The sequence below is a fragment of the Prionailurus viverrinus genome, chromosome E1 (assembly GCF_022837055.1).
Source record: "Prionailurus viverrinus isolate Anna chromosome E1, UM_Priviv_1.0, whole genome shotgun sequence".
NCBI classification, from domain to species: domain Eukaryota; kingdom Metazoa; phylum Chordata; class Mammalia; order Carnivora; family Felidae; genus Prionailurus; species Prionailurus viverrinus.
This window is the reverse complement of record NC_062574.1, coordinates 18,752,364-18,776,654: the sequence shown is the minus strand read 5'-3', so window position 1 is coordinate 18,776,654 and position 24,291 is coordinate 18,752,364. Positions and strand designations below refer to the sequence as shown.

The following is a 24,291-nucleotide window of genomic DNA, read 5'->3' as shown; positions in this document are numbered from 1 at the left end:
AAGGTGTCTTTGTTGAATGAATGAATTCCGATCAGATCATCCAAAGAGTTGTGGTCTGTTGGGCCGAGGCGTCTCAGGAGCTTTCTCATGTGGGCTAGTGAGGGTTGAATTGCAGGGGTCTCTTGGGGGAGGTGACTGGAGGCTGCTGAGGGCCCGCTGAGGTCCCAGTTCCTGAGCTGCCTCTGTTCTTTGGTGAGGGGCTGGCCTCGGCAAGGCTGTGTGCCTGTAGCCCCACTCTGAGATGACTTTGCCTCTGGGGCCACTCAGCTACTGGGCTGTCAGATTGTGTTCCGTCTCTCCTCCTCTGGGGACTGGCCTCAAAGGCAAGATTGCTCTAGAGCAGACCTCACCAGCCAGATATCATTGGGAAATTCTTGTGTCAACAACCACACTGTTTTTAATTATTGTAAACAAAAATCCCTTCTCTTACTAACCTTCTTTAAAAAAAAAAAAAATCAACATACATGTTTTGGTGGCTCTATTCTCATCTGTATGTTTTTGGGCAGGTAGTAAGATTGGAAATAGCTCAGAACCTGGTGTGGGGAGGCGGACAGAAACTTCACTTTGCCCCTTGCTAATGGACAAGTCCCTTACCTCTCAGCCTCTCCGGTTCCTTATCTGTCAGTTCTCTAGCTAGATACTCAGTCACTTGTGATTCCTTCTACTTCCTTAATCTCCACATTTGATTGGCTGGCTCCATTTCCAAATGAATATCCCAAATCCACCCATGTCTCTTTTTCATTACCGTTGCCTCTGCCCGCCGCCTCCCCCCCCCCCCCCCCCCCCCTACTGAGCTACTGCATGGACTTGTGCAGTAGCACCTACATCACTCTCTGTATCTACTCTTGCCCTCTCCTTCATTTCATTTTTCATAAGCCAAGAATGATTTTTCTTAAATATCTTTCTTTTCTGATCGTCTTTCTTTTCTGAATACAGCCCTTCATTTAATGGCTTGCGCTCAGCATAGAACCCAAGCCCCTTCACCAATACCTTCAAGGCTCTGAAATATTTGGCGTCTGCCTCCTCCTTCCACACTCCTTCTCCCGCCCCTCCTCACTCTTCACCTTGTGTTAGAACACGTCCGGTTTCCTGTCATGGCCAGGACCTTTGTATGTTCTGTTTCCTCTGCCTGGAAATTTCTATACTTTTAGGGCTAGCAACTTCAGAAGTCCACTCTTCAGAGAGGCCACCCTGTCTAAAATTAGATGCCTCCTATATCTGCCACTTTACTTCAGCGTGCTCTTTCCTTTTTAGTGTTTACTCACCAATTTCAATTACACATTTTAGTGATTTTTCTAATTTGTTTTTTACTCTGCGTTTCCTGTTAAAATGCAAGCTCCCTAAAGAAAAAGACGGCATATTTTGTTTGCTGTTGTATTCTTAGCGCAGCAGAGAGTCCCTGGCACACAGTTGGCATCCAGTAGCTGTCTGTTGATGAGATGGATGAAGCGGGGGGGGGGGGGGGGGGGGGGGGGGGCGGGGGGGGGAGTAGATGAATTCCATGGTACCAGGGCACATAGTAAGTGCTTATGAGTACAAGCTGTTATATTCTCCTACTACTGGTTAGAACTTTTCCATGGCAAGTTCCAGTACCGACGGGCTTCAAGGCTTTTGTCAGCCTAAGTGATAGAAGTCCAGGATGGTCTGGATGCACTCAGATGATGCTGTTAGGGTACAGTTCTCAGCCAGGCCCACTCCACAGGGCAGGCCATCAAGGGCACCGTCAAAGCAGCTAGGCCTCTTTCTGCCAACATAGTCGTAGCCCTTGCCCGCATAGAAGGAGTGCTTCTTCCCCCAGAGCCGTAGCTGGAAAATCCCAGGGAAGGCCCTGAATGGCCTGGCTTTGGTCACGTGTTAATGCCAAAACCAGTCACAGGGCCGGGAAGACCAAACACTCCTGTTGGTCCGCGCTGGGTCACGGGCTCAGCCCTTTAGCAGCGAGCCGGAGAGTCTAGGGGTCTGAAGGGTCAGGGCCACGTGCACTCCGGAAGTGGATTCCTGGAGGAAAGTTAGCCCTGCTGACAGAAGAGGCGTGAATAAACGCTGTCGCTCCGCAGACGGCAAGAACTGTTGCTACTGCCACTACCGTAGTCCCCTCCCCGCCATCTCCACCCTCACTGGGAACTCTCCATGGGGCTGGGTCATCTGGCTCTCCCCTGAGGGTCTCAGGGGTGACCACTGTGCCCCATTTCCATCAGTGAGCAGAACTCTCCTGTGTCTCTGTGGGAGACCAAAGGCCTCGGGCTCAGAGATGGTGCATAAGGCCTAGACCCTGGCGGGGGCCAGCAGAAATCACATTTCTAGAATATAATCGGTGAACCTAGCCCCTAGGCTTTGCTTTTTAATAACATTTCTCACTTTGTTCACTATGAAAGTAATGCATATTTACTTTGGATGGAACATATAGAAAAGCCAAAGAAATAAGTTATCTGTAATCCTTCATAGAGCAACTCATTGCTTCTTGGCTTTTTAGGTTTTTTTCCCCTTAATATCCGGTAATTTACCTGGATGTACATTTTTAAAATGTGAAAGGCATGGAAATGAAAACAATAATACCCTTTGTGGATGGTGTACCCCTTAATTGTACTATTCCATGGAAATGCTTTAAACATCTTGGTGCATTTCCTTCCAGTCAGCCTTCTTTGTTCGTTGGGTTTCCTTTTTTTTTTTTTTTCTTTTTTTAATGTAGCTTATTCATGAATTTATGCTATAATTCTTTTTCTTTTCTTCCTTTCTCCCTTTCTTTCTTTCTTTCTTTCTTTCTCTCTCTCTCTCTCTCTTTCTTTCTTTCTTTCTTTCTTTCTTTCTTTCTTTCTTTCATAGAAAGACTGCACACATGCACATGGGCACAGGGAGAAAGAATCCCAAGCAGGCTCCCATGCCCAGCACAGAGCCCCACACTGGGGCTCCATCTCCTAACCGTGAGATCAGGACCTAAGCCAAAATCAAGAGTCGGATGCTTAACTGACTAAGCCACCCAGGTGCCCCAAGAATTTTTAAAAATTTTTTTTAATTTTTAAGTAATCTCTTCATCCAACATGGGGCTTGAACCCACAACCCCAAGACCAAGAGTCACATGCTCTATGCATGCCCCTATGTTAGAATTCTTCAGTGAGTATTCCCAGTATGTCTGGGACTGAGCTGTGAGCTTTACATGGAGTGTCTCATTCAGTCCTCCCAGTAACCTTATGAGATGATATCTTAAGGCATTTGGGCCGCAGTGACAAAAACAGCATGGAGTGGGTGACTTATAAACAACAGAATTTCTCTTTCATGGGTCTGGAGGCTGGAAAGTCCAAGATCAAGGACCCAGCAGAGTCAGTGTCTGGTGAGAAACCACTTCCTGGTTCATAGATGGCTGTCTCTGCAATGTCTTCACATGGTGGAAGGGGCCGGGCAGCTCTCTGGGGTCTTTTTTGTAAAGGCCACTAATCCCATCATGAGGGCTCCACCCTTTTAATCTAAACACATCCCAGAGGCCCCATGTCCTAATACCATCACACTGGGGATTAGGTTTGATGGGGATGGGGGGGGGCACGAATATTTAGTCTATAGCTGGAGGCAATGCTTTTATCCCCAACGTATAATAGAGCTAGAGAAACTGACAGTGTCACTTACCTGAGGTCACCCAGATGGTACATGGTATGGCCAGGATTCATATCCAGGATATCTGGTTTCAAAGCAGGAGTCACAAAATACACACACACACACACACACACACACACACACACACACACACACGCACACACACCTACCTTAAATTCGCAGAGATAAGCATACCTGGGTGGCTCAGTCATGGGTTCAAGCCCCTCATCAAGCTCTGCACTGACAGTGCTGAGCCTGTTTGGGATTCATTCTCTCTCTGTCTCTCTCTGTCTCTCTCTGTCTCTCTCTCTCTCACCCCACCCCCACTTGCACTCTCAAAAATAAATAAATAAAAAGTTGAAAAAAAAAAAATTCCCAGAGATAGAACCACGTATGTGTTCCGAACTCTGTGAGGCCTGAACATTCTTCCTTTTTCAGAATTGCATTTCAAAGTAACGTTTTCCAAATCGAATTACAAATGTTCATCACAGAAAACTTTGAAAATAAAAAAGTAGCTCAAAAAAGAAAACAAAATCCCTCCGCAGCTCTACCAGCCACTGATAGCTAGCCCCTTAACTTCTTGTACATTTTTTTTTTTTTTTAAATGTACGTAAAGTTCAGGTTGTCAGGGTATCGTTCTAAGAGCTTTGACAGCTGAGCTACATTTTTAATGGTTGTCCTGTGTGCCATCTAGGGCATCCGCTGTAGTTCATAGGACTCTTCCTGTGGTTGTCCAAACCACCCAGCCACAAATGTGTGAGAGCTCCAGGAAGGTTGGGGGGGTAATTGGAATTCGTGTGGGGGTGGGGGTTCCCCAGATGATTCACCGAGAAGAGGGAGATGATCATGCTCCTGTTGACTCAGGTCAAACTTTCTGGAGGTGAGCAGCGAGGCGGATAAAACTTCTCTGTCTGTGGCCTGATATCCTGAGTATCCTGGGTGCCTGCGTCCCCAGGCCCCTGCCCCGAGGCCCGCCGGAGCCTGTGTGTCTCACGACCAGCACCTGCTCCGGGAGGTATGTGCTGACTCCCCGACTCCCAGGCACAAACTATTTTTGGCTGCAGTGACTGTTCACTACAGTCATGAAAACAGAAACTCCTCTCCCTTTCTTGTCCTTCTCGGAGACACCGTACCAGGGGCTGGGGCTGCCGGGGACCCTGGGCTTGGGCCCCTCACCATGCATTGCCTGTGGAGCTGGGTGCTGGCCAAGGTTGCCAGGGGCACAGGGACCCCACCACCCGTGGTCTTGCAAGAAGCACAAAGCCTGGACCAGCCGAGGCTGGAGGGTTGCAAGGTAGGCGTTGGGGTCTGGGATCAGGTGGCCCTTCCGCAAGTCCCCAGAATGGGGACGTTTGGCTGGGCTCCAAGTCCTTGCGATGCCTCCTGTCTATAGAAAGCGTCTGCAGAGTTCTAGGTTGTGATTTCCATTTCACTGTTTTATTCCCTGACTTGCTTGAGGGAAAGTGGCTGGGGAACCATCAGGATCTTACTGAAATAGATCTTCCCCATCCTCCTAGAGAATGAATGATTTTTTGGCTTGTTCCTGCTTTCGGTTTGAACAGGATACGTGCTTGTTTTGAGCCTGCTCTTTCTGCAGGGGGCTTCAGAAACTGAAGTTGTCCAGGCAGCCCCAGCCCTGCCTGTCAGTGCCTCTGGTCACCCAGGCCAGCAAGGCCAAAGGGGGGAGAGGCTGTGAGTGCTGGCTTTGGGGTTACACAGACCGGGGTCCCGTCCAGGTTCCGGCGCTCACTTGCTGTGGCCTAAGTGAGTGACTTAATCTCTCTGAGCCTCGCTCTCCTTAGCTACCAAGCAGCTGTGCCCAGGCCCCTTCACGAGCAGTAGCAGTACCAGTAGCTGTTACGTTTATGACTAGACTGGGTGCGACTGGTTGTGGAAAGAGGAAGCATGGAGAGAAGCTGAGGAAGAATCAGCGTGCCTTGGCCCTGGGCATTCTTAGGCCGCATCTCAGGCCCTGGGTGTTGGGGTGTAGCTGCTGATAATGGGATTTGCTTCTGCTGCTGCTGCTTTTTTTTTTTTTTAAGTTTATTTATTTACTTAGAGATCAAGCAGGGGAGGGGTAGAGAGAGGGAGAGACAGAGAACCCCAAGCAGGCTCCACACTGTCAGTGTGGAGCCCGATGCGGGGCTCAAACTCACAAACTCGAGATCATGACCTAAGCCGAAAGCCAGGATTGGATGCGTAACCAACTGAGCACCCCTCCCCCCCCCCCCAGGAGCCCCTGCTTCTTCTTTTCCAAAAGAAGAAAAGTGTGCACAGTCCTCAGTGGGTGTGGAGAGGGGTGGGCAAGAACATGGAGCTGAGAGTTCCTGCACACCTGCTGTCTTTTAAGCCACCGAGACGGAAGGGACTTGCCAGCCCTCTGGATTCCGTAGGGCTCTGGGCCCGTGAGGCAAGCACATGGCTTGGCATTCCTCAGGCTAGCGCCCTTAGAGGTGATTCTCAGGGCAGACCTCAGGGTTGCTCTTACCCTTGGCTCACCTCTTAGAGCAGCTCAGAAAAGCTGGCAGGCATGAAACTTTACATCGGGGCAAGGAAGGCCCGTAATGAAAAACCGTGAGCCCTCCTAGGGGCCCAGCACAGCCTGGTGATGCACACTGGCAGGGGTGTCTGGAAATCTGGGTCCTGGTCTTGGGCTGTTGTTCAGGGTGACCCAAGCACGTCCCCTCCCCTCTGCGGTCCTCCGTTTTTTCCTCCCTAAAATGAGAGTTGGACTAGATTCTCTCTGAAGTCCCTTTAGAACTCTGCTCTTTGACTTTGGCAGAAGAAGGATTTATCCTCTTCTTCTTAACCTCATGAATCTCCATTAGCTCCTTTCGTGCCCTCAGACCTTGGTAGCACCAGTGATGGCCTCCTTGGCTTGAGTCTGAGACACCCAATTGGGCTCCATTGGGTTCCCATACTTTGAGGCCCTTTGTTGCTGTGGGGCAGGAGTTGTTTACAGGGTTTTTGGAAAACTACAGAGAAGGTTCTGCTTACCTCCAGGATCTCCTGACAGATCTTAGTCTCCTGGTTGGATAGCTTGGAAACAATGCAGCCCCTGTTTTCCAGCAGAGCAACCTGGTTCTCAGGTCTCCAGCCTGGGCTCCCTTCCTGTGGCCCCGTGCATCCCCCACCCAGACAGACAGACAAACAACCCCAAAGGACAGGCCGCATAACTGAACGCTCGCACGTGCCCCTCTGGTAGAGGGGTCTGTGATTCGGCTGGGGGCCCCAAGTTGGGGCCTACTAGATTCCAAGCCTGGGGCCAGACATGTGCCGAGGGCCTAAGCAAAGTTGCTGTGTCCTAAGGCCCTGGTGCCAGTCTGGGGGCACTCTGATGCCGTGGGCCTCTCTCTGTGCTGGCTGAACTCTGCTCCCGCCCTGCAGATACAGAGGAGACAGAAGCAGGAGGCTAGTAGACTTGTCTGAATCCTTTTTTTCTTCTTCTTCAATGTTTATTCATTTTTTAGAGAGATGGAGACAGAGCGTGAGCGGGGGAGGGGCAGCGAGAGAGGGAGACAGAATCCAAAGGAGCTCCAGGCTCTGAGCTGTCAGCACAGAGCCCAACCCGGGGCTCGAGCCCACAAGACTGTGAGGTCATAACCTGAGCCGAAGTTGGCCATTTAACCAACTGAGCCACCCAGGTGCCCCTTTGTGAATCCTCTTTTTAATGGTGTGTTTGGACAGGGAAGATTGAAGGGGCACCAGCAAGCAGTAAAGATGGCCGCAGCATGGCCGCTTCCGGAGCCCCTGTCGGTTTCTGTCTGTGCCTTTGCCCTTGGGAGAGCTGGGGTTTTCCATGAGGAGACACATTTCAAACCAGACTCTGCTCCGCAGTTCCAGCACCCCCTTCCCCTCTCAGAGGTGCCCCTGTGGGGAGGGCACATCACACACCCCACCCTTACTCAGTAGCCTCTCCTCACCCAGCCGTTGGCCTGGCTCGCATCCCCACCCTCTGCCACCCTCCCTGTCCTCCTGTCACCTGCTCTGTCAACCAGGGAGGGCCTGCAGCTCCGAGGAAGCTCTGTACCCCGCCCCCCCCCCCCCCCATCCTGCCCTACTTGTGCAGGGGAGGGACTTTCCTGTTTGCCAGTTCCCCAGAAGTCAAGCCTGTCACCTGAGGGTTCGCGTAGCTCTTCAGCTGCTGGCAAACCCTCCCCCTGTCCCACTCTGACCCCAGTCTTATCTTTGAACGTTCTCTCTTCCGTCTGATTCTTTGACAGTATTCCAGTCCTGACTTGAGTTTTACCGTGGCGTCTGGTGGACAATAGCGTGTTTATTTATTTTTTTCCATAATCAGCAAACATCCTGGGTGTAGAGAACCGCCCCCTGTAGGAGCCTGTCTCCTGTCTCCGTTTTGGAAGTAGCATGTCTTGAGGGGTAACCCTGCAGCCCCGAAGCTGGGGTGAGTGTTTGTGTGTTACTCTAATGCCGGACGCGTCTGGCTGTTTCTAGACAGCAGCCGGGAGGAGCAGTTTGCGAAGTGTGTGTTGATGACTCAGAGAAAGGTGACAAGATGCAGGAGGCCTGGATGGCAGGTGTGGGCCTACCTCGAAGCCTCTCCTCTGCGTCCCCTTCTGCAGATTGTATGCTGGCAGGGGCTGGGGACCGGGGGGTCGGGTTGCTGGCCGGGGAGAAGACCTGTCAGCACAGAGGGAGGTAGGTGGAAAGGAAGGAGCAGTGAGGCTTAGGGCCGCGAGGAGATGGAGCCCAACATAGTTGGCGTGTGTTTGTTGAGCGGCTCAGTGACCCACTGGATCAGGGCTTGCCAGACTGTGCCTCGTGGGCCAAGCCCAACCCCCCACTGGTTTTTGTACCGCCATGTAAACTAAGAATGGTTTTCACAGTTTTGACAGAGAGAAAAAAAGGGAAGACTGTTTGGTGACCTGACGGTTGCGTGAAATTCAGATTTCAGTGTCCGTTATTAACGTTGTGTCGGAGTGCATATTGTTGACGTGTTGTCAACGGCCGTGTTGGTGGTCTAATGGCCAAGCTGAGTACTTCTGACAGAGACGGTGTGGCCTGCAAGGCTGAAGATCATTCACTCTGTTGAGAAAAAGCTCGCCAATCCCTGCACCAGGTACCTCAGGGTTTATAGGAAGAAGAAATGGGGCCTGGGAGGCACAGGACTGGTTCTCCGGGAGGGTGGGGTCGGCCCCTGGGGTGATGGTGGCAGCTTGGAGATCTGGTCCTAGGCGGAGTTAGAAAGCGCCGGTTTCATCCAGAGGGCACCAGGGGAAAGTAAGGCCTTGAAAGGACATGTGGAGAGAAGACCCTGGGAGGCCTCCTGTGTGCTTTTTTTTTTTTTTTTTTTTTTAACGTTTATTTATTTTTGAGCCAGAGAGAGACACAGCATGAATGGGGGAGGGGCAGAGAGAGAGGGAGACACAGAATCGGAAGCAGGCTCCAGGCTCTGAGCCATCACCCCAGAGCCCGACGTGGGGCTCGAACTCGCGGACCTCGAGATCGTGACCTGAGCTGAAGTCGGACGCTTAACCGACTGAGCCACCCAGGCGCCCCCTCCTGTGTGCTTTTATCCCCGAAGCCAGAGCTGCACCCAGCTGGGCCCAGGGGAAGGGCCGTGCATGGAGCCAGGAAAACCAGATGTGACCTGTGATGCCAAGTAAACCCTACCCTGGGCAAAAGAGCTCACTTTCTAGAGCGAATAGGCGGGCACCAGCGCAGGCAGGGCCAGCTGGCTGGGCACAGGTAGAGATGGCCACGCCTCAGCCTTACCAATCCGGCTGTGTGGTCTTGAGCAATTCACCTACCCTCTCTGAGCCTTATCACCCATCTCAGGATGTTGGGAGGATTGCAGCGCTGACCTCTGTAGTTCGTCTGGCACCCAGGAGATGCATAATAAATGCTCATCACTTGCCTTGGTTCTTGACCTGCTCCTCAGTGCTTCTCCTTTGACCTGTATTCCTCTACGTCCACACCTTACGCCGTCACTGCACCATCGTTCTGAGGCTTTCAAGCCCAGACATACCAATGCATAGACCAGAGACAGCCACTCCCTGGAGATTCCAGCCTGGTCCCCCACTCTGTGTGCCCCCACCCTGCCTTGGTGGGAGGGAGGGAGGCAGGCACAGACCTCCCATGGGACACCTGAGGGCTTGCACTAGGCTGGGATTGAGTTGAAGGAGTGTGGGGCTCATGAGAAGATAGGCAGGGGTCAACCCCAGGGCACAGCCCTGCCCTTCCTGCCCTGGCCGCCAGACCTGCTTTCTGAACTGGGCATTCTCAGACACTTTCTTCCCTGGGCTACTTTGGCCAGACTTAAGGCCCTGTAGCCTGTCTTCTCTCACGGTCCCTACCCCGAGTGAGGTGGGGCGGGGGCATCAGGATCCCTTTTAAAAGCCCCCCCCCGCCCCGGTAATTCTAGGGTGCAGCCAAGGTTGAGAGCCACTGGTCTAATCCAGCCAAACCCACCCATCTTATAAGTGATGAAACCAAACCCCGAGAGAGGGATAGGGACTGGTCCAGGGTCATGGGATTCCACCGACCAAGTCTGGTCCTTCTTTCACGATGCCAGTCCAGCTGGGGAGTGGTGGAGAGAAGCCTTCCAGGAAGTGTCTGACTTCTCCCAGGAGCTGCTATTTCTCATTTCCCAGCCCTGGGATAGGAGGAGGCTGGGCCAAGAACCGGTCCATTGTCGAAGCCAGTGACCCCTGGACAAAGCCTACTGTTGATCTCCATGGAAACCCCAGAAGGCTGCCTGACCCAGGCCCTCGCTGCCTCTGCTCTGTTTGTGCCTCCCAGAATTTCCAACTATTGTTACCCAAGCCTCACTGTCCCTCTCCCTGAGCCCCAGCCGTGGGCAGAAGGCAGAGAGAGACACGGGGGCAGGTCTTCCCTTCCCAACTGGAGGCACGTGGGCTCCTAGCCTGGACTGCCATAGAAACTGCCTTGCTCTTCTCCCTCTCTTTCCCCGGCCTGCCCCGCTGGCCTCAGAGGGGTGGACAGGGGTCTGAATCACCATGCACAGGGCTCTGGGGGTCTACCCCTGGCCCCTCCGGTGTGACCAGTCCCAGGGAAGTGTCTGCGGTGAAGGATCCTGGCCCTTTCCGGGAAGCTGGCGGATGTCCCTGTGCCCCCACACCAGAAATCCGGGTTCTGCAAATGGACCTGGAGAGCTAGCCCCACCGATGAGGTAGTCACTGCCTTTACTGACCCCTCCTGTGCTCTTGGCCCAGAAGGCTAAATAGAAACACAAAGTGTGGGTTTGCTACTTGGGCTTCCTTTAATCCAGGACTTCACTGGAATTCTGCCTTGAGCTGCCCCAGCTTCTGTACATGGCCCACAAACAGGCATCGAAGCCCCTGGCATTTCTAGTCCTGACTGACCGCGGCGAGTGTGGACGGCTCTCAGTGTCGGCCGGCACAGGCTTCTAAGTATAGACCCCAGGCAGCCCCGTGGCTGCTGGTAAGTCCCAGGATACCATCTGATACTCAGCCTGGCCTCTGACACTAGCTGTTGTCAGCCGCTGAGGGGAGGGGACAGCTGTGTTCCGCCTAGCCCGGCCCTGCCTGCCGCTCTAGAGAACAGAACCAGCAGCTTAATTACCATAGACTGGGAGTGACCTCAGCATTCAACCAACCCTCCTCTCTAATTGTTACCAGAAAGAATAACTTCACGTCACCTACTGGAGAACATGAACCGTGACTTGAGGGAACAGTGAGAGGCAGGAAGCCAGTGTTCTCTGGAGTTCTTTCTCTGTCCCGTGTCCTTGCTGCCCCACTTCTGTGCTCACGTGCTCACCGGAGGCTTGCCGGAGACCAGGCTTTGCATCCCCGGCAATGCCTGGGCGGCCGTGTCTTCCCTTCTCGGTTTCTGGTTCATATCCCCCCACCTTTTTTTTTTTTTTTAAGTTTATTTATTTATTTATTTTTGGTAATCTCTATACCCAACGTGGGGCTCGAACTCAGGACCCCAAGATCAAGAGTCACCTGCTCTTCCAACTGAGCCAGCCAGGCGCCCCTCCTGTTCCGTATTTTCTTCCTAGACAGAAGCTGGGGTGAGGTGGGCAAGAATTCTCCCCGCAGCAGAGTCTCTGCTCTCACCCCGACTCTAGGGTATGGCTTCTGGCCTCCTGGCAGGTGGGAGGCCCTCCTGGGACCTTGGAGCCTCTCACACCTGAGGGGTTTCCAAGCAGCTTTGCCCACCGGGTTGTCGGCAGGTGTAGAAGTTCAGTTGCAGCAGTGGTGAACCTGATTCCCTGATTCGCTTTCAGTGTAGAGATAATCCAGAGAAGTTGTACACGTTCCGGAATAACTTCCTAACACACTTGGCTGTGCCTGTCACTGTGGGTGGGCACATCACACCCGTGGGTGAGGTTTGGGGGTGCCAGTTGCTTAGGGCCACTCCCAGGGCCTGCACCTAGGCTCCCCTGGCCTGACTTGTCTAACTGGAAGTCCAGCTGAGAGCTGGGCGGATGCCTTCTCTTTGTATACTGGTTCCCCTGGTTCCGGCCCGCTTGCTTCGTGCGCTTTCCCATCTTGACTGAATGAACTTCAGGTCTGAAATCATTTGTAGGTGTTGAAAGACCGGGGTACTTTGTTTTCGTGGTGGGGTCCCAGAGCTGGGGTGGATGCCTCACTAAGAAGGCCTGCCCTGCCCCCCACCCCCACCCCACCCCGTGCTACGTTGCTAAGGGCATTTGCTGCTAGGCTGCCGCCCTACGTTGCTAAGGGCATTTGCTGCTAGGCTGCCGCCCTCCCTCCTCATTTGCCTACAGAAATAAAGCTTTAGAAGTTGCTGATCAGAACTTTGGGAGGCATCAGGTTCTTTGCACAGGGCCTCCTTGCTGGGGTCTGGAGGCACGTGTAACTCCTGGATGTGATTGTTTGGTCTGCACAGCCTTGCATTACATAAAAATTGCCACCATGTAAAAAGAAAGTAAAACTCCAGGGGCGCCTGGGTGACTCAGTCGGTTGAGCGTTTGACTTCGGCTCGGGTCATGATCTCATGATTTGTGGGTTTGAGCCCCGCATCGCACCCTGTGCTGACAGCTCAGAGCCTGGAGCCTGCTTCGGATTCTGTGTCTCCCTCTCTCTCTGTCCCTCCCCAACTCACATTCTGTCTCTGTTTCTCAAAAATAAATACATGTTAAAAAAAAAATTTTTTTTTAATAAAAAAAGAAAAAACTCCAGATTTCTTCAGAGTAAGATCTGACAACCCTCCCCTAGCCTCCCCTAGCCTCCCCTCACACCCCTGCACTGAGTGAAAGCAGAGGGTAGGTTTCCCGTTAGCTTGGACCTTGCTGCTGTTGGATTTCTTGTTTCTACTTCTGTCTCTGTTAAAAGATAGATCAAAAAGGCCACAGTAAAGGAGAGAAGTGTTTCTACTTCTGTCTCCGTTAAAAGATAGATCAAAAGGGCCACAGCCCCACTGGTCTCACTTCTTCCCAAGGCCTGGCCCTGAGGCTTGTGTATTTGAGACCCTTACTCTACCAGGTGATTTGCTGACTGGTGGCTCGCTTCGTTAACGGCAGCTTTTAGGTAGAGCGGGGTAGTCCCTCTCTCCAGTGATCCAGCCCTGCAGGGAGGAGGGGTTAGGTGAAGTTTTGGGGTGATGATGGGGTGGTCCGGAGCCGATGGCCAAGAAAGAATTCTTGAAGATGTCTTGGTGCAAAAAGGTGATTTTATTAAAGCACGGGGACTGGACCCATGGGCAAAAAGAGTTGCGCTGGGGTCCTCATTATATACCTTCAGGTTGGGAAGGGGCCGGGGATAGAGTAAGTCTCCAAGGTTTCTAGGACCCTGAGGGGCTAGCTGTTGCTAGGGAAACACCATTTATCACAGTTTAATAAAGCCTCAGTCATGAGATCCTTCAGATGGATGTTGGGGCCAGTAAGCTGGGAGCATGATTGCCAGCATAGATCTTGGGGCAGTTGAGATAAAGGCAGTGGACTTACCAGATCCTCGAAGTTGGGATAATGTTAAACTCAATTTCCCTTTGGCCCCCAGCAAAGTGTCATCATCGAGGCAGCTGAGCTCCTAGAGGGCGGTTACCATTTTCAAGGACTTGTCAGTGGGCTGTAGGCAATAGGGGAATTTAATTTTCGCTTGCCTTAGTTGCCCACGTTCCCGTGGCAAGCACTGAAACCCCTTTGCTTTGTTCTTGGGTAGCCAGGAGTGTCCAAGGAACATTCCACCTGGGGTGTGTGTGTGTGTGTGCGTGCACGCCAGCCTGTATCTTGCCCTCGGCTTGCCCCACGCTCCCTCATCATTAGGGGGAATGGAAGGAGCGGTCAGAAATGACGCTGATGTATGCCGGCACTCTCATTTCGCGGAAGGATGTACACAGTTCACACTTCTGGAAAGCCATGCTTGTCCTGGTGATGAAGTTTTGGGGTGGTGGGGGGTTCGTGGGGTCCAGAGCCAACGGCCAAGAAAGAATTTTTTGAAGACCTCTTTGGTGCAAAAAGGTGATTTTATTAAATAAAGCATGGGGGGGGGGGCGCCTGGGTGGCGCAGTCGGTTAAGCGTCCGACTTCAGCCAGGTCACGATCTCGCGGTCCGTGAGTTTGAGCCCCGCGTCAGGCTCTGGGCTGATGGCTCAGAGCCTGGAGGCTGTTTCTGATTCTGTGTCTCCCTCTCTCTCTGCCCTTCCCCCGTTCATGCTCTGTCTCTCTCTGTCCCAAAAATAAATAAACGTTGAAAAAAAAATTAAAATAAAATAAAATAAAGCATGGGGACAGGACCCGTGGGCAGGAAGGAGCTGCGCTGGGGTTGTAAAGAGTGGCTCCTTATATACTATGAAGTGGGGGGAAGTAACATCAAAAGGGAGATCTCCAGAGGGACTTGGGTACAGTAAAAAGGACTCCTAAGATGCCTGAGGCCTTGCTGTTGTCTAGCTCAGGTGGTTTTCCCTGTAGTAAGACATTAACGTTAGGACGGTCAGGGTGTTCCTGGAGAAATGTTCTACCCTGTATTTGCCTCAAGTGTTTGTCAATGGGCGGCAGGTTAGGAAATTTAATTTTACCTGCCATTTCCTTCTCGCCTGTGTTCCCCACATCACTATGGAAGGGGGATGTTGGGGCTCCAGGAAACTGAGTCTACGGGTTTCTGGAGATAAGGCTACTGATAAGGTCGCCTTTTTCTTGTAATTTACTAAGATATTTGCACACTGATGGAGACTCCTGGCCCACATGACTGTAGTCTCTATCAGTTAACCGTTTGTCTCCTTTCATTCGCCCTTGGGCAGCCAGCAGTACCTGAGGAGTATCTCACACATCCCACCTTGGAGGGGGTCTGTGCTAGCTTGTATCTGGCCCTCAGCCTGCCTTTTGCCCCCTCATCACTGGGAGAGGCAGGGGCAGCTCCAATTTAAGTACGATCCTGGACGGACCCTTCTATCCCAGTACCCCCACCCATTTTTTTTTTTTTTTTTCTTAAGGGAATGGATTTCAACATATTCTTTTCTCTTTTCTAGGGGGTTACTTCACTTGATAGAGAACAAAGAGTTTCCATTTCACCGTGTAGTTTGCTTTTCAGAAAACAGGTAGAAATTAATTCCTTTAATTTACTTTGAAAACAATTATTAATTCCCCCCCCCCCCCCCCCCGCCGCCGAGGTAGTCATGGCATCCCAAGGCTTTGCCAGGTTCGGGAATGACGGCAGGGAAGAGTTGAGGGAGCCCTGGGATCCAGCCATGTAGGTTTCAGTTCTGGCCGGCCACTCATTAATGGTCTCTGAGGCTCAGAGAAGGTGCACTTGACAGCATGACCCTTGCTGATTTGTCCAGACTGGAGATCCTACACAAAGCACTGGGCGCATCGTACTGGTAGATGGTCCGTAATAATAAATGCACTTACTGTGTTTGGGAGCTGGAAACTTGGTGTGTGTGGGGGAGGAGAGGAGTAGAGAGACAGAAAGAAAGAAATGAAGACAATCCTCATTTGCGGGGCAGTTCGATCTGGGATTGGGCTTCTAGGCTTGTTTAGGAATCCCACTTGAGAACTGCTGAGTCATCACAGCCTTGGGAAGGTGCGCGTTTCGTGAGAACTGAGGACGCTCCAGGGAAAGACCTTGCGTTGTTTTGTGCGGTTGTGTAAATGTCAACGTCACTTTGATTCGTTCTTGACAATATTGCCAAATTGCTTTTCGCGGTAAAATGAAGGGCAAAGAGGTCAAAACTGCATTTTGTTGAAGAGTGTCCCTGAGGCCGGAGGAGGGAGACACGATTGAACAAAAGCTGCTTCTCCGGGGGCCCTTTATCTCCCCAGCCTGCTGTCTGTGCTGTTCTTATCAGCAGTTTCCTGTGAGGCTCTAGTTTTATCATCTGGAAGGATTTCTGACAAGCAAGGGTTTGCCCAGCCGATGATGGGCGGTTTGGTGCTTTTTCGTGTATGTCTGTTTTTCTAAATTTTGATGTGAATCATTCTAAACAGCCGTCAGAGTCTTGTCCACAACTGTGGAGACTGAAGAATATGCAGACAAGACACAAAGGTGGGGATGGGGAGGATATGGCCAGACCCCAGGCCTCAGCTGTGGCCCCCACCACCAGCATTACAAAGCCCCCAAACCATTGCTGTGATGACTCACAGACTGTACCTTCGTCAGAGTCCGTTTTTTAAAAAAAAATTTTTTTATGGGGCGCCTGGGTGGCGCAGTCGGTTAAGCGTCCGACTTCAGCCAGGTCACGATCTCGCGGTCCGTGAGTTCGAGCCCCGCGTCAGGCTCTGGGCTGATGGCTCAGAGCCTGGAGCCTGTTTCCGATTCTGTGTCTCCCTCTCTCTCTGCCCCTCCCCCGTTCATGCTCTGTCTCTCTCTGTCCCAAAAATAAATAAACGTTGAAAAAAAAAATTAAAAAAAATTTTTTTTTAATGTTTATTTCTGAGACACAGAGAGACGGAGTATGAGTGGGGGAGGGGCAGAGAGAGAGAGGGAGACAGAATCCGAAGCAGGCTCCAGGCTCTGAGCTGTCAGCACAGAGCCCGACATGGGGCTCGAACTCCCAGACCAAAAGATCATGCATGACCTGAGCCGAAGTCGGTCACTCACCCGACTGAGCCACCCAGGCGCCCCCATCAGATTCAGTTTTGACACCTAAGTCTAAGATTTACAGCAGCATGAATTGACAATAACCTTACTCTTTTATTTATTTATTTACTTACTTATTTAAGTTTATTTATTTATTTAGAGAGAGCGAGAATCCCAAGCAGGCTCTGTGCTGTCAGCGCAGAACCTGACCCGGGATTTGATCTCACAGTTCATGAGCTATAAGACCTGAGCTGAAATCAAGAGTTGGACACTTAACCGATTGAGCCACCCAGGTGCCCCAATAACCATCACTCTTTTAAAAGAAAATTACACAGCTTGCCAAAATCAGTGATAATCATCTTAGGTTCTCAAGAGCTGCGGGTTTTATATGAATCATTTGATGTGGGATGTCTGGCCTTCCCTGATATATAGAAAATCTGGAAACTATAGAAAGGGGCCAAAGAAGAAGAAGGGGAAGGCAAAGGGGAAGAGCGCCCAGCTCCCTTCCCCCCACCCTGTTCGGTAGCTCTTTGAGCTTTCTCTATGCTAGGCCATTGTAGTGACTTGTTTTTATGTCGGTCACCTGTGAGCCATTTGAGGCCAGAGATCTGTCCCATCCTTCTGTGTGTCTGCTCCAGGCTTGGTATCACATCTGGCTCAAAGCAATCAGTGCCGGAGGGGGTTCCTTCCTCCTTGATGAGGAGAAAGAGCACAAGCTTTGAAGTCAGGCCTTGATTCAAATATTCACTCTCTGTATTAGTTTTCTGTTGCCGCAGAGCAAATAACCACAAGCATCCCCAATTTATTAGCTCACAGTTGTGTAGGAGGAAGACTAGATGGCTGTGTTCAGGCGGGCTCAGCCAGCTTCCCTGCGCGGGGTCACCGGGCCGAGAAAGTCAAGGTGTTAGCAAGGCTGGCCTCTTACCTGGAAGCTTCAGTAAGAAGCCACGTCCACGTGCATTCAGGTTACTGGCAGAAGCCAGTTCCTTACAGCTATAGGTCTGAGGCTCCCTTTGCCTTGCTGGCCGGCCAGGGGCTACTCTCTGTCCCAGAGGCCCCCTGCGTCCCTTGTCACCTGGCCGTCCATCGTCAAAGTCTGCGTGGAGCCCTTTTCACACTTGGGCCTGTCCCTTCCTCTCTGCCACCTTGAACCCTTGAAAGGTTTTGACCGAGGAATAAGGCAAGGGTAGTAACTGCCTAGCAGTGCTTGCTGAGGGTTAATTCTATTTCTTCCTTCTCTTGTTAAGCCAATTTCACTTGAAATCTGTCTTGTCTAATTCAGATTAGCAGAATTGTAAAGGGCCTTCTTTATCTGAAGTTCTTATCATTCTAAAAAGTTGTCATGATTCATCATTCTTCTGTGCAGAGAAATAAAAAGAAACAGGCGGGCACCATGCCCTCATCGTAACTTTTCTGGGTTTTTTTCTTCCTTCCCCCACCCTGGCCCTGAAGCTTTTGGTCTACCTCAGCTGCTGTCTCTGGTAGCCCTGGGGGTGGGGGTGAGAGCTGGCTGCCCGTGTCCTCTGACAAGTGGAGGCTTCTGGGAGGCGGACCCGCCAGCACCTGGCCCCTGCCACTCAGCAGGGGAGCCCAGCCCTGGCCACGGGGAGGATGAAGAGGGCTCCAGGGCTGGCCTGACTGCTCACCGGCTCTCTGCCGGTCTTTTCTGTGCTTTCTCAGGAGATCCTCAGCGAGCTCACACTGGATGCCCTGCTGGACATGAACGAGGTCAAGGTGAAGGAGACGCTGCGGCGCTACGGGGCCAACGCCGAGGAGTGTGGCCGCCTGCAGTACGCCCTCGCCTGCCTGCGGAAAGTGACAGGTCTGGGTAGGTAGGACCGGCCTCCCCGGTGCTAAGGCCAGCCCCGTCGGCTCCCTGTCCCTCTGCCTGGGCTTGAATGCCAGCCTTCCCTCCCCAGGCCTGTCCTGGTTCCCTGGGGCCCCTGCCTTTGCTGAGGCCAGTGATGGGGGTGGGGCAAGCGTGGCCCAGGGTTTCTGAGGCAACTTGGAAAGGCCAGAGTGCGCGTGCTTGGCCTGACCTGAGATAGAGGGTTTGCATCCCTACTGCTCAGCCTAGTATGAACCCAGGGAAGCTTTTGCACATCGTTAGAGACCCCACACTGGTCCACTGGGTGAGCCCTGTGCGATTTTCCCTCTTCTGAGCACGTCTGTTGGGCTCAGAACCCCCAGTGGCTCCCTGCATTCCAGCCCCCTCGGCACCCCGAGCTCACCCCCAGCCTGCCCCCTGCCTTCTCCTGCCCCCATTGGCTGCGGGGCTGTGTGCTCAGATGAGAGAAACTATGGTGTTTCAGCTGTGAGTGTGGACGTGGCCACTCCAGGCAAAGTGGGTAATCCTGGTATTACGATGAGTTCCTTGAGAGTTATTTGCGGGCTTTCTAAATCTTGCCTTGGAAACAACTTCAAACACTGTGACTTAACATGCTCACTACCATACCAGTAAGGCTTTAAAGTGAGCCTAATGAATGGAATTAGCCCCGTTTTTAATTGTCGGAGCCACCTGTCTTATTTCTGGCTCCCTGAGGCTCAAGGAAGGTACTGAAGTTTATATTCTGCTCGATTTTTTTTTTTTTTTCCTCCCAGAGGGGATTGGGCTTGATTTCTGTCTCGGCCCCATTATACCGAGTCCTCCTCTGACACAGAGCCTAGCGTGGAGAGCTTCCCTCGGTTCAGAAGACCTCCACGTACCAGGCCTCCCAGCACGTGCCAAAGAATAAACGTGAGAGAGACGTAGCCTGCGTTCGCGTCCCCACTCACAGAGGGGACTGAGCCCAGAGAAGGCAAAGGCTTAGCCACGGACACACAGCAGTCGGTGGCAGAGCCAGAATTCCAGCCTCAGTCTTTGTTGGCAGCAGGGTTGCTTCCGCGTTGCGGAAATGTAGAACACCTTGGTACCCAAGCTGGGACCGTGGGGTGACTCGTCAGCCTTCCCTCCCTGTGCCCAAATGGTAAAGAACTGTGGAGGCACCAGCCGTTGAGGGATGGTGACCCATTTGTATTAGGAAGGTTCCTGTCTGCCCGTCCTGGGTGCCAAGATAGGGAGACCACTGACTCCTCAGGCCCTAAATTTATTGAGTCAGGCGCTTGACGTGTATGTGGCGACACCCTTCTCAGCGGTGGTGGTAAGTGCCTGTTGTAGCTAGACCATCGGAAGCATTGGGTGAATTGTCCAGGGTCCCACGGCTGGCACGTGGCAGGGCTGGGCTTCGAACTCGGGTTTCTTCCTCAGAGGGTGCTTTTTCTACCATGCCCCGGAGGAGGCCTATGGGGAGGAGGGGGTCTTTTCCGTGTCCTTCTCGTCTGGTTTCAGCTGTGGTACCCCCACGTCCCCAAGAGGGTCCTGGCCACACCTCACCCCAGTGGGTCTGCCCAGTGGTGGCCAAACCTCCAGGGAATCTTCTGGGGCCTAGGTGGATACCACGATTGCCCAGTGTCTCAGATCATGCGATCAGTCTTGATTGCACCTAGAGCAGTCTAGCTGCCATAAAGGTGGACTGTGGATTCTGCCTGCCTGGGCTCAGCACTCTTAGAATCCGTGGGACCTTGGTCTGTTTCTTAACCCCACCGTGCCTCAGTTTCCTCATCTGTACAATGGAGGTAATAACAACATTCTCTCATAGCGTTGTGAGGAGGAACTGAGTTAAGGTCGAGCGCTTAGACCAGAGCCTGGCATATATTAGTGTTCTTTTCAGTATGAGGCTCGAGGAGTCCTACAAAATGTTGAAGCCACTTGCCTTGTGGTCACTGGTCTTAAGAAAGGTGAGTGAAGGATGGTTCTCTGTGCCAGAGGCTGATGAACAGGGGAGATCATTCCTGCTGATACTTCCTATCCTTCGTCTGTAGCTCACATTGCTAATCACACCCAGGTTCTTCCTGCTGAGTGACTCCGGAGTCCTTCTCAAGAGCCACTGCTGGTTAACTGGCGTTGGCATGCATGTCAAGACCCATTTGCCATCCCTGAGCTGGCTCAAAGCAGCGGTGATTAAAAATGGGTAAATTAGGACCACCTGGATGGCATAGTCAGTTGAGCATCCAACTCTTACTTGCGGCTCAGGTCATGATCCCAGGGTCATGGGATCAAGCCCCATGTCGGGCTCCATGCCGAGCATGCAGCCTGCTTAAGATTCTCTCTTTCTTTTCCTCTGTTCCTCTCCCCCCACCCCCTCTCTCTCTCACATTAAAAAAAAGAAAAAGGGCAGTGGTGCCTGGGTGGCTCAGTCAGTTGAACATCAGACTTTGGCTCCGGTCATGATCTTGCGGTCTGTGAGTTCCAGCCCCGCATCAGGCTTGCTGTTCTCAGCCTGTCTGTGCAGGGCCCACTTCGGATCCTCTGTCTCCCTCTCTCTGCCCCTACCCCGCTCCCGCTGTCTCTCAAAAAATAAGTTAAAAAGTTAAAAAAAAAATTATTTAAAAAATGGCAAACTGAAGAATTTGGGGCTTGTTTCCTTGGGTGGCGGACTTGGCCATTTTTTCATCCCTTCAGTGACAGGCATGCCAGCGCCTCCCGTAGGCCACTGTGTAAGTTACAGTGTAAGTCATGGCTACGGTTCTCTGGGAGCAAACACAAGGAGCACACACACAGGCCGAGTATCTCACTCTGCCGAGTTGATTCATGAAGAGAAAGTCACCATGTAGTAAGGTAGGAGGAAGGGTCCTTGAAGACGGAGGGAATGTACAAGAAACCCTGAGAGTCTCGAAGGTCGCTTCCCTCCACTGTGCCAGATAAATGGCCGCGTGGGCTTGGCCACCTCTGATGACCGAGAGCTCTTTACCTCGCAAGGCTGGGCCGGATTTGTAGGTTGTTCAGAATGGACGGCCTCGTGGGAGGAGGCCTAGTGCTGCGGTCGGGATCGAGGGCTGCCTGACCTCGGCAGTGCATGTGGCCTCTCTGAATCTCCGCGGCCTCACGTGGCCCTGCCTGAGTCAGGGTACAAAGCACAAAGTAGAATAACTCCAGTGTGGAAGTTCATTTTGTCTGGAGTCAAAATCTGCCTTCCTGTACTTTCCACTCACTGGAGGCAGGTGTCTTTTCCTTCCCCGCAGCAGGGTGTCTGATTATGGGCTCCTTTCTCTCTGCCCCCAACCCTCTGGAGTCTCCTCATCCCCTGTAAGCACAAACCTAGAGTCCTTAGCGAGCCCTCCGAGACCCCTCCTGAGCTGGCCCCGGGGGGGACTGACCCTCCGACCTCATCTCTTGCTTCTCCCTGGCTTGTCCTGACCTCTCAAGGCACAGGGAACTCTGTAGTTCCCAGAAGGTGCCGTGTGTTCCCTGCCTTTGCACGTGCTGTTCCCTCTGCCCAGTACACCTGCTTCACCTTCTTCTCTAGCTGGCTCAGCCTAGGCTCCTCCTCCTCTGGGAAGCCCTCCGGGCTGTTTAGCGTTCTCCTCATATTCCCCCAGTGCCCAGACAGCTCTGTCTCAGCACACTGCTGTCCCCTCTTTGGACCCTTCAAGCACAGTGAATGTCTTTTTCATGCCTTGACGTCCAGCATGTGCTTGAACGAACAGACAGACTGTGCCATTGAGCTGGAACTGCACAGAGCCCCAAGGTCTCCAGGGCCAACTGTGTGGGCGGCCAAAAGGACAGCCTCTCAGAAAGAAGTGGCTATTGACCCTTTCCTCATTGGATCTCTTTCCCAGCAAATTCCCAGGGAAGATTACTGTTGAAGGTTGGGACACCCCTTTCCTGATGTTTGAATTTTTTTTTCTTTAAAAAAATTTTTTAATGTTTAATATTTTATTTTTGAGAGAGAGACAGAGTGTGAGCTATGGAGGGGCAGAGAGAGAGGGAGACACAGAATCTGAACCAGACTCCGGGTTCTGAGCTGTCAGCACAGAGCCCGACACAGGGCTCGAACCCACGGACTGTGACATCATGAGCTGAGCCGAAATCGGACGCTTAATCAACTAAGCCACCCAGGCGCCCCTGAATTTACTTGACATGGAGTTATCCCTTTCCCACATCCCAGCTTCCCTTTCCTGACTCTTAAAGATCAGTTACCACTTCCCTCTCTGAGGTCACCCATTTTTGGGTTGGGTGTCCTGGCTTACTCCCCACAGACTTGCCAGCAAGAACCCTGGACAAGCCATTCTCTCTCTGGGCCTCATTTCCCCTCTATAAAATGGGGACAGTGACATCTGTGCTGGTGCCCTTGAGTCACAGATAACACGGGCAATGACATGTGTGCATGAGAAGGCCTTTACGAAGGCTGGTAGCTGAAGCCTTCTGGTAAGGAACTGTGCAGCATTGGACAAGGTGTTACCCTCTCTGGGCCCCGGCCACCTCACCTGTAAATCTCTCTAGCTCCAGTCATCTGTGACTCGACTTCTTGGCCCACAGGAGGGGAGCACAAAGATGACTCAGGCTGGAGTTCATTGGACGCCCGGCGGGAAAGTGGCTCGGGGCCTTCCGCGGACACCCTCCCGCCAGCCGGCCCGCCCTGGCCCCCAGGGAGCACCCAGCTGGGCAGAATGGGCAGCGGTGCCCAGGGCCCACGCTCCATCTCCGTGTCGGCTCTGCCCACCTCGGACTCCCCGACCCCAGGCCCCTGTGAGGGCCTCGCGGACACCTGTATCCCCCTGCACGCCAGCGGCCGGCTGACCCCCCGCGCCCTGCACAGCTTCATCACCCCGCCGACCACGCCCCAGCTGCGAAGGCACACCAAGCTGAAGCCACCCCGGACGCCGCCCCCGCCCAGCCGCAAGGTCTTTCAGCTGCTGCCCAGCTTCCCCACGCTCACCCGGAGCAAGTCCCATGAGTCTCAGCTGGGGAACCGCATTGACGAGGTCTCCCCAATGAGGTGAGTGTTCCTGCCAGGCTGGGGCTTAGTTTGCCAGTTCTGCCTATGGCTTTCTTGTTACAAAGGTAACACAGGCTTTATTTTAAAAGGACAAATAAAATCAACATGGAAGCGTGCAAAGTCCACTCTCTAGGCTACGTTAACAGTGGGGACTGAATCCTGCTAGGTTCCTTCTGGATATAAACGGACGCACGCGCGTGCGCGCGCACACACACACACACACACACACACACACACACACACGGTGCCATGTATCAGGATAGACCGGGTTATGCTGCAGTAACAAATAGCCCCTAGCTCTGTACATCTTAAAACAACAAAAATTTCTTTCTTGCTTATGCTACCTGTCCATCATGGGTTGGCCTCATTCTAGATCCCAGGCTGACAGAACAGCCACTTTCTGGATCATTGTCTGGAACATTCCACTAGGGCAGAGGAAGAAAGAATTTTACATGTTAAACACTAACAGTTAAACGCTCTTTTCCTACAAGTTCCACTCACCATTTGTGACCCTACTCAAACAAAGCAACCTAGCAATGTCAATTCTCCCATGTGCCCAGATGGAGAGAACTAGAATATCTGGCTGAAATCTCTGATGATTATCAAATACTATGGGCTCTGTTCTATAACCTAGTTTTTTTAACTTCTTATCTCTGAGAATGTCATGTCCCCACATCTTAAAGTACTTTACTCTTTCTGTAAAAATTTTTCTTAATTTATATACTTAAATAGGTACTAAGTGTCGCGTGGTCCAAGATGCAGACGCTTTGTAGCACATGTTGTTTGTCACTGTAGGGTAGACAGTGTGAAGTTACCCCCACCATTTTTCGTTGGCCACCCCCATTCCCCTTTCAGAGCTAAACAGGTTATCGCTTTTGTGTATACCTATAATTATTCGAGCT

General features: G+C 52.2%; 1 protein-coding gene across 6 annotated transcripts in view; it reads left to right on the top strand.

Moving 5' to 3' along the window:
- The window catches only part of KSR1 (kinase suppressor of ras 1), a 163,892-nt gene that overhangs the window by 98,002 nt on the left and 41,599 nt on the right, over positions 1-24,291 (top strand). For all 6 annotated transcript variants that reach the window (XM_047832108.1, XM_047832103.1, XM_047832107.1 and 3 more), the window contains 2 exons: positions 18,252-18,399; positions 22,930-23,389. In XM_047832108.1, the coding sequence (XP_047688064.1) occupies positions 18,252-18,399; positions 22,930-23,389 (608 nt within the window). The remainder of the gene's footprint in view (positions 1-18,251; positions 18,400-22,929; positions 23,390-24,291) is intronic.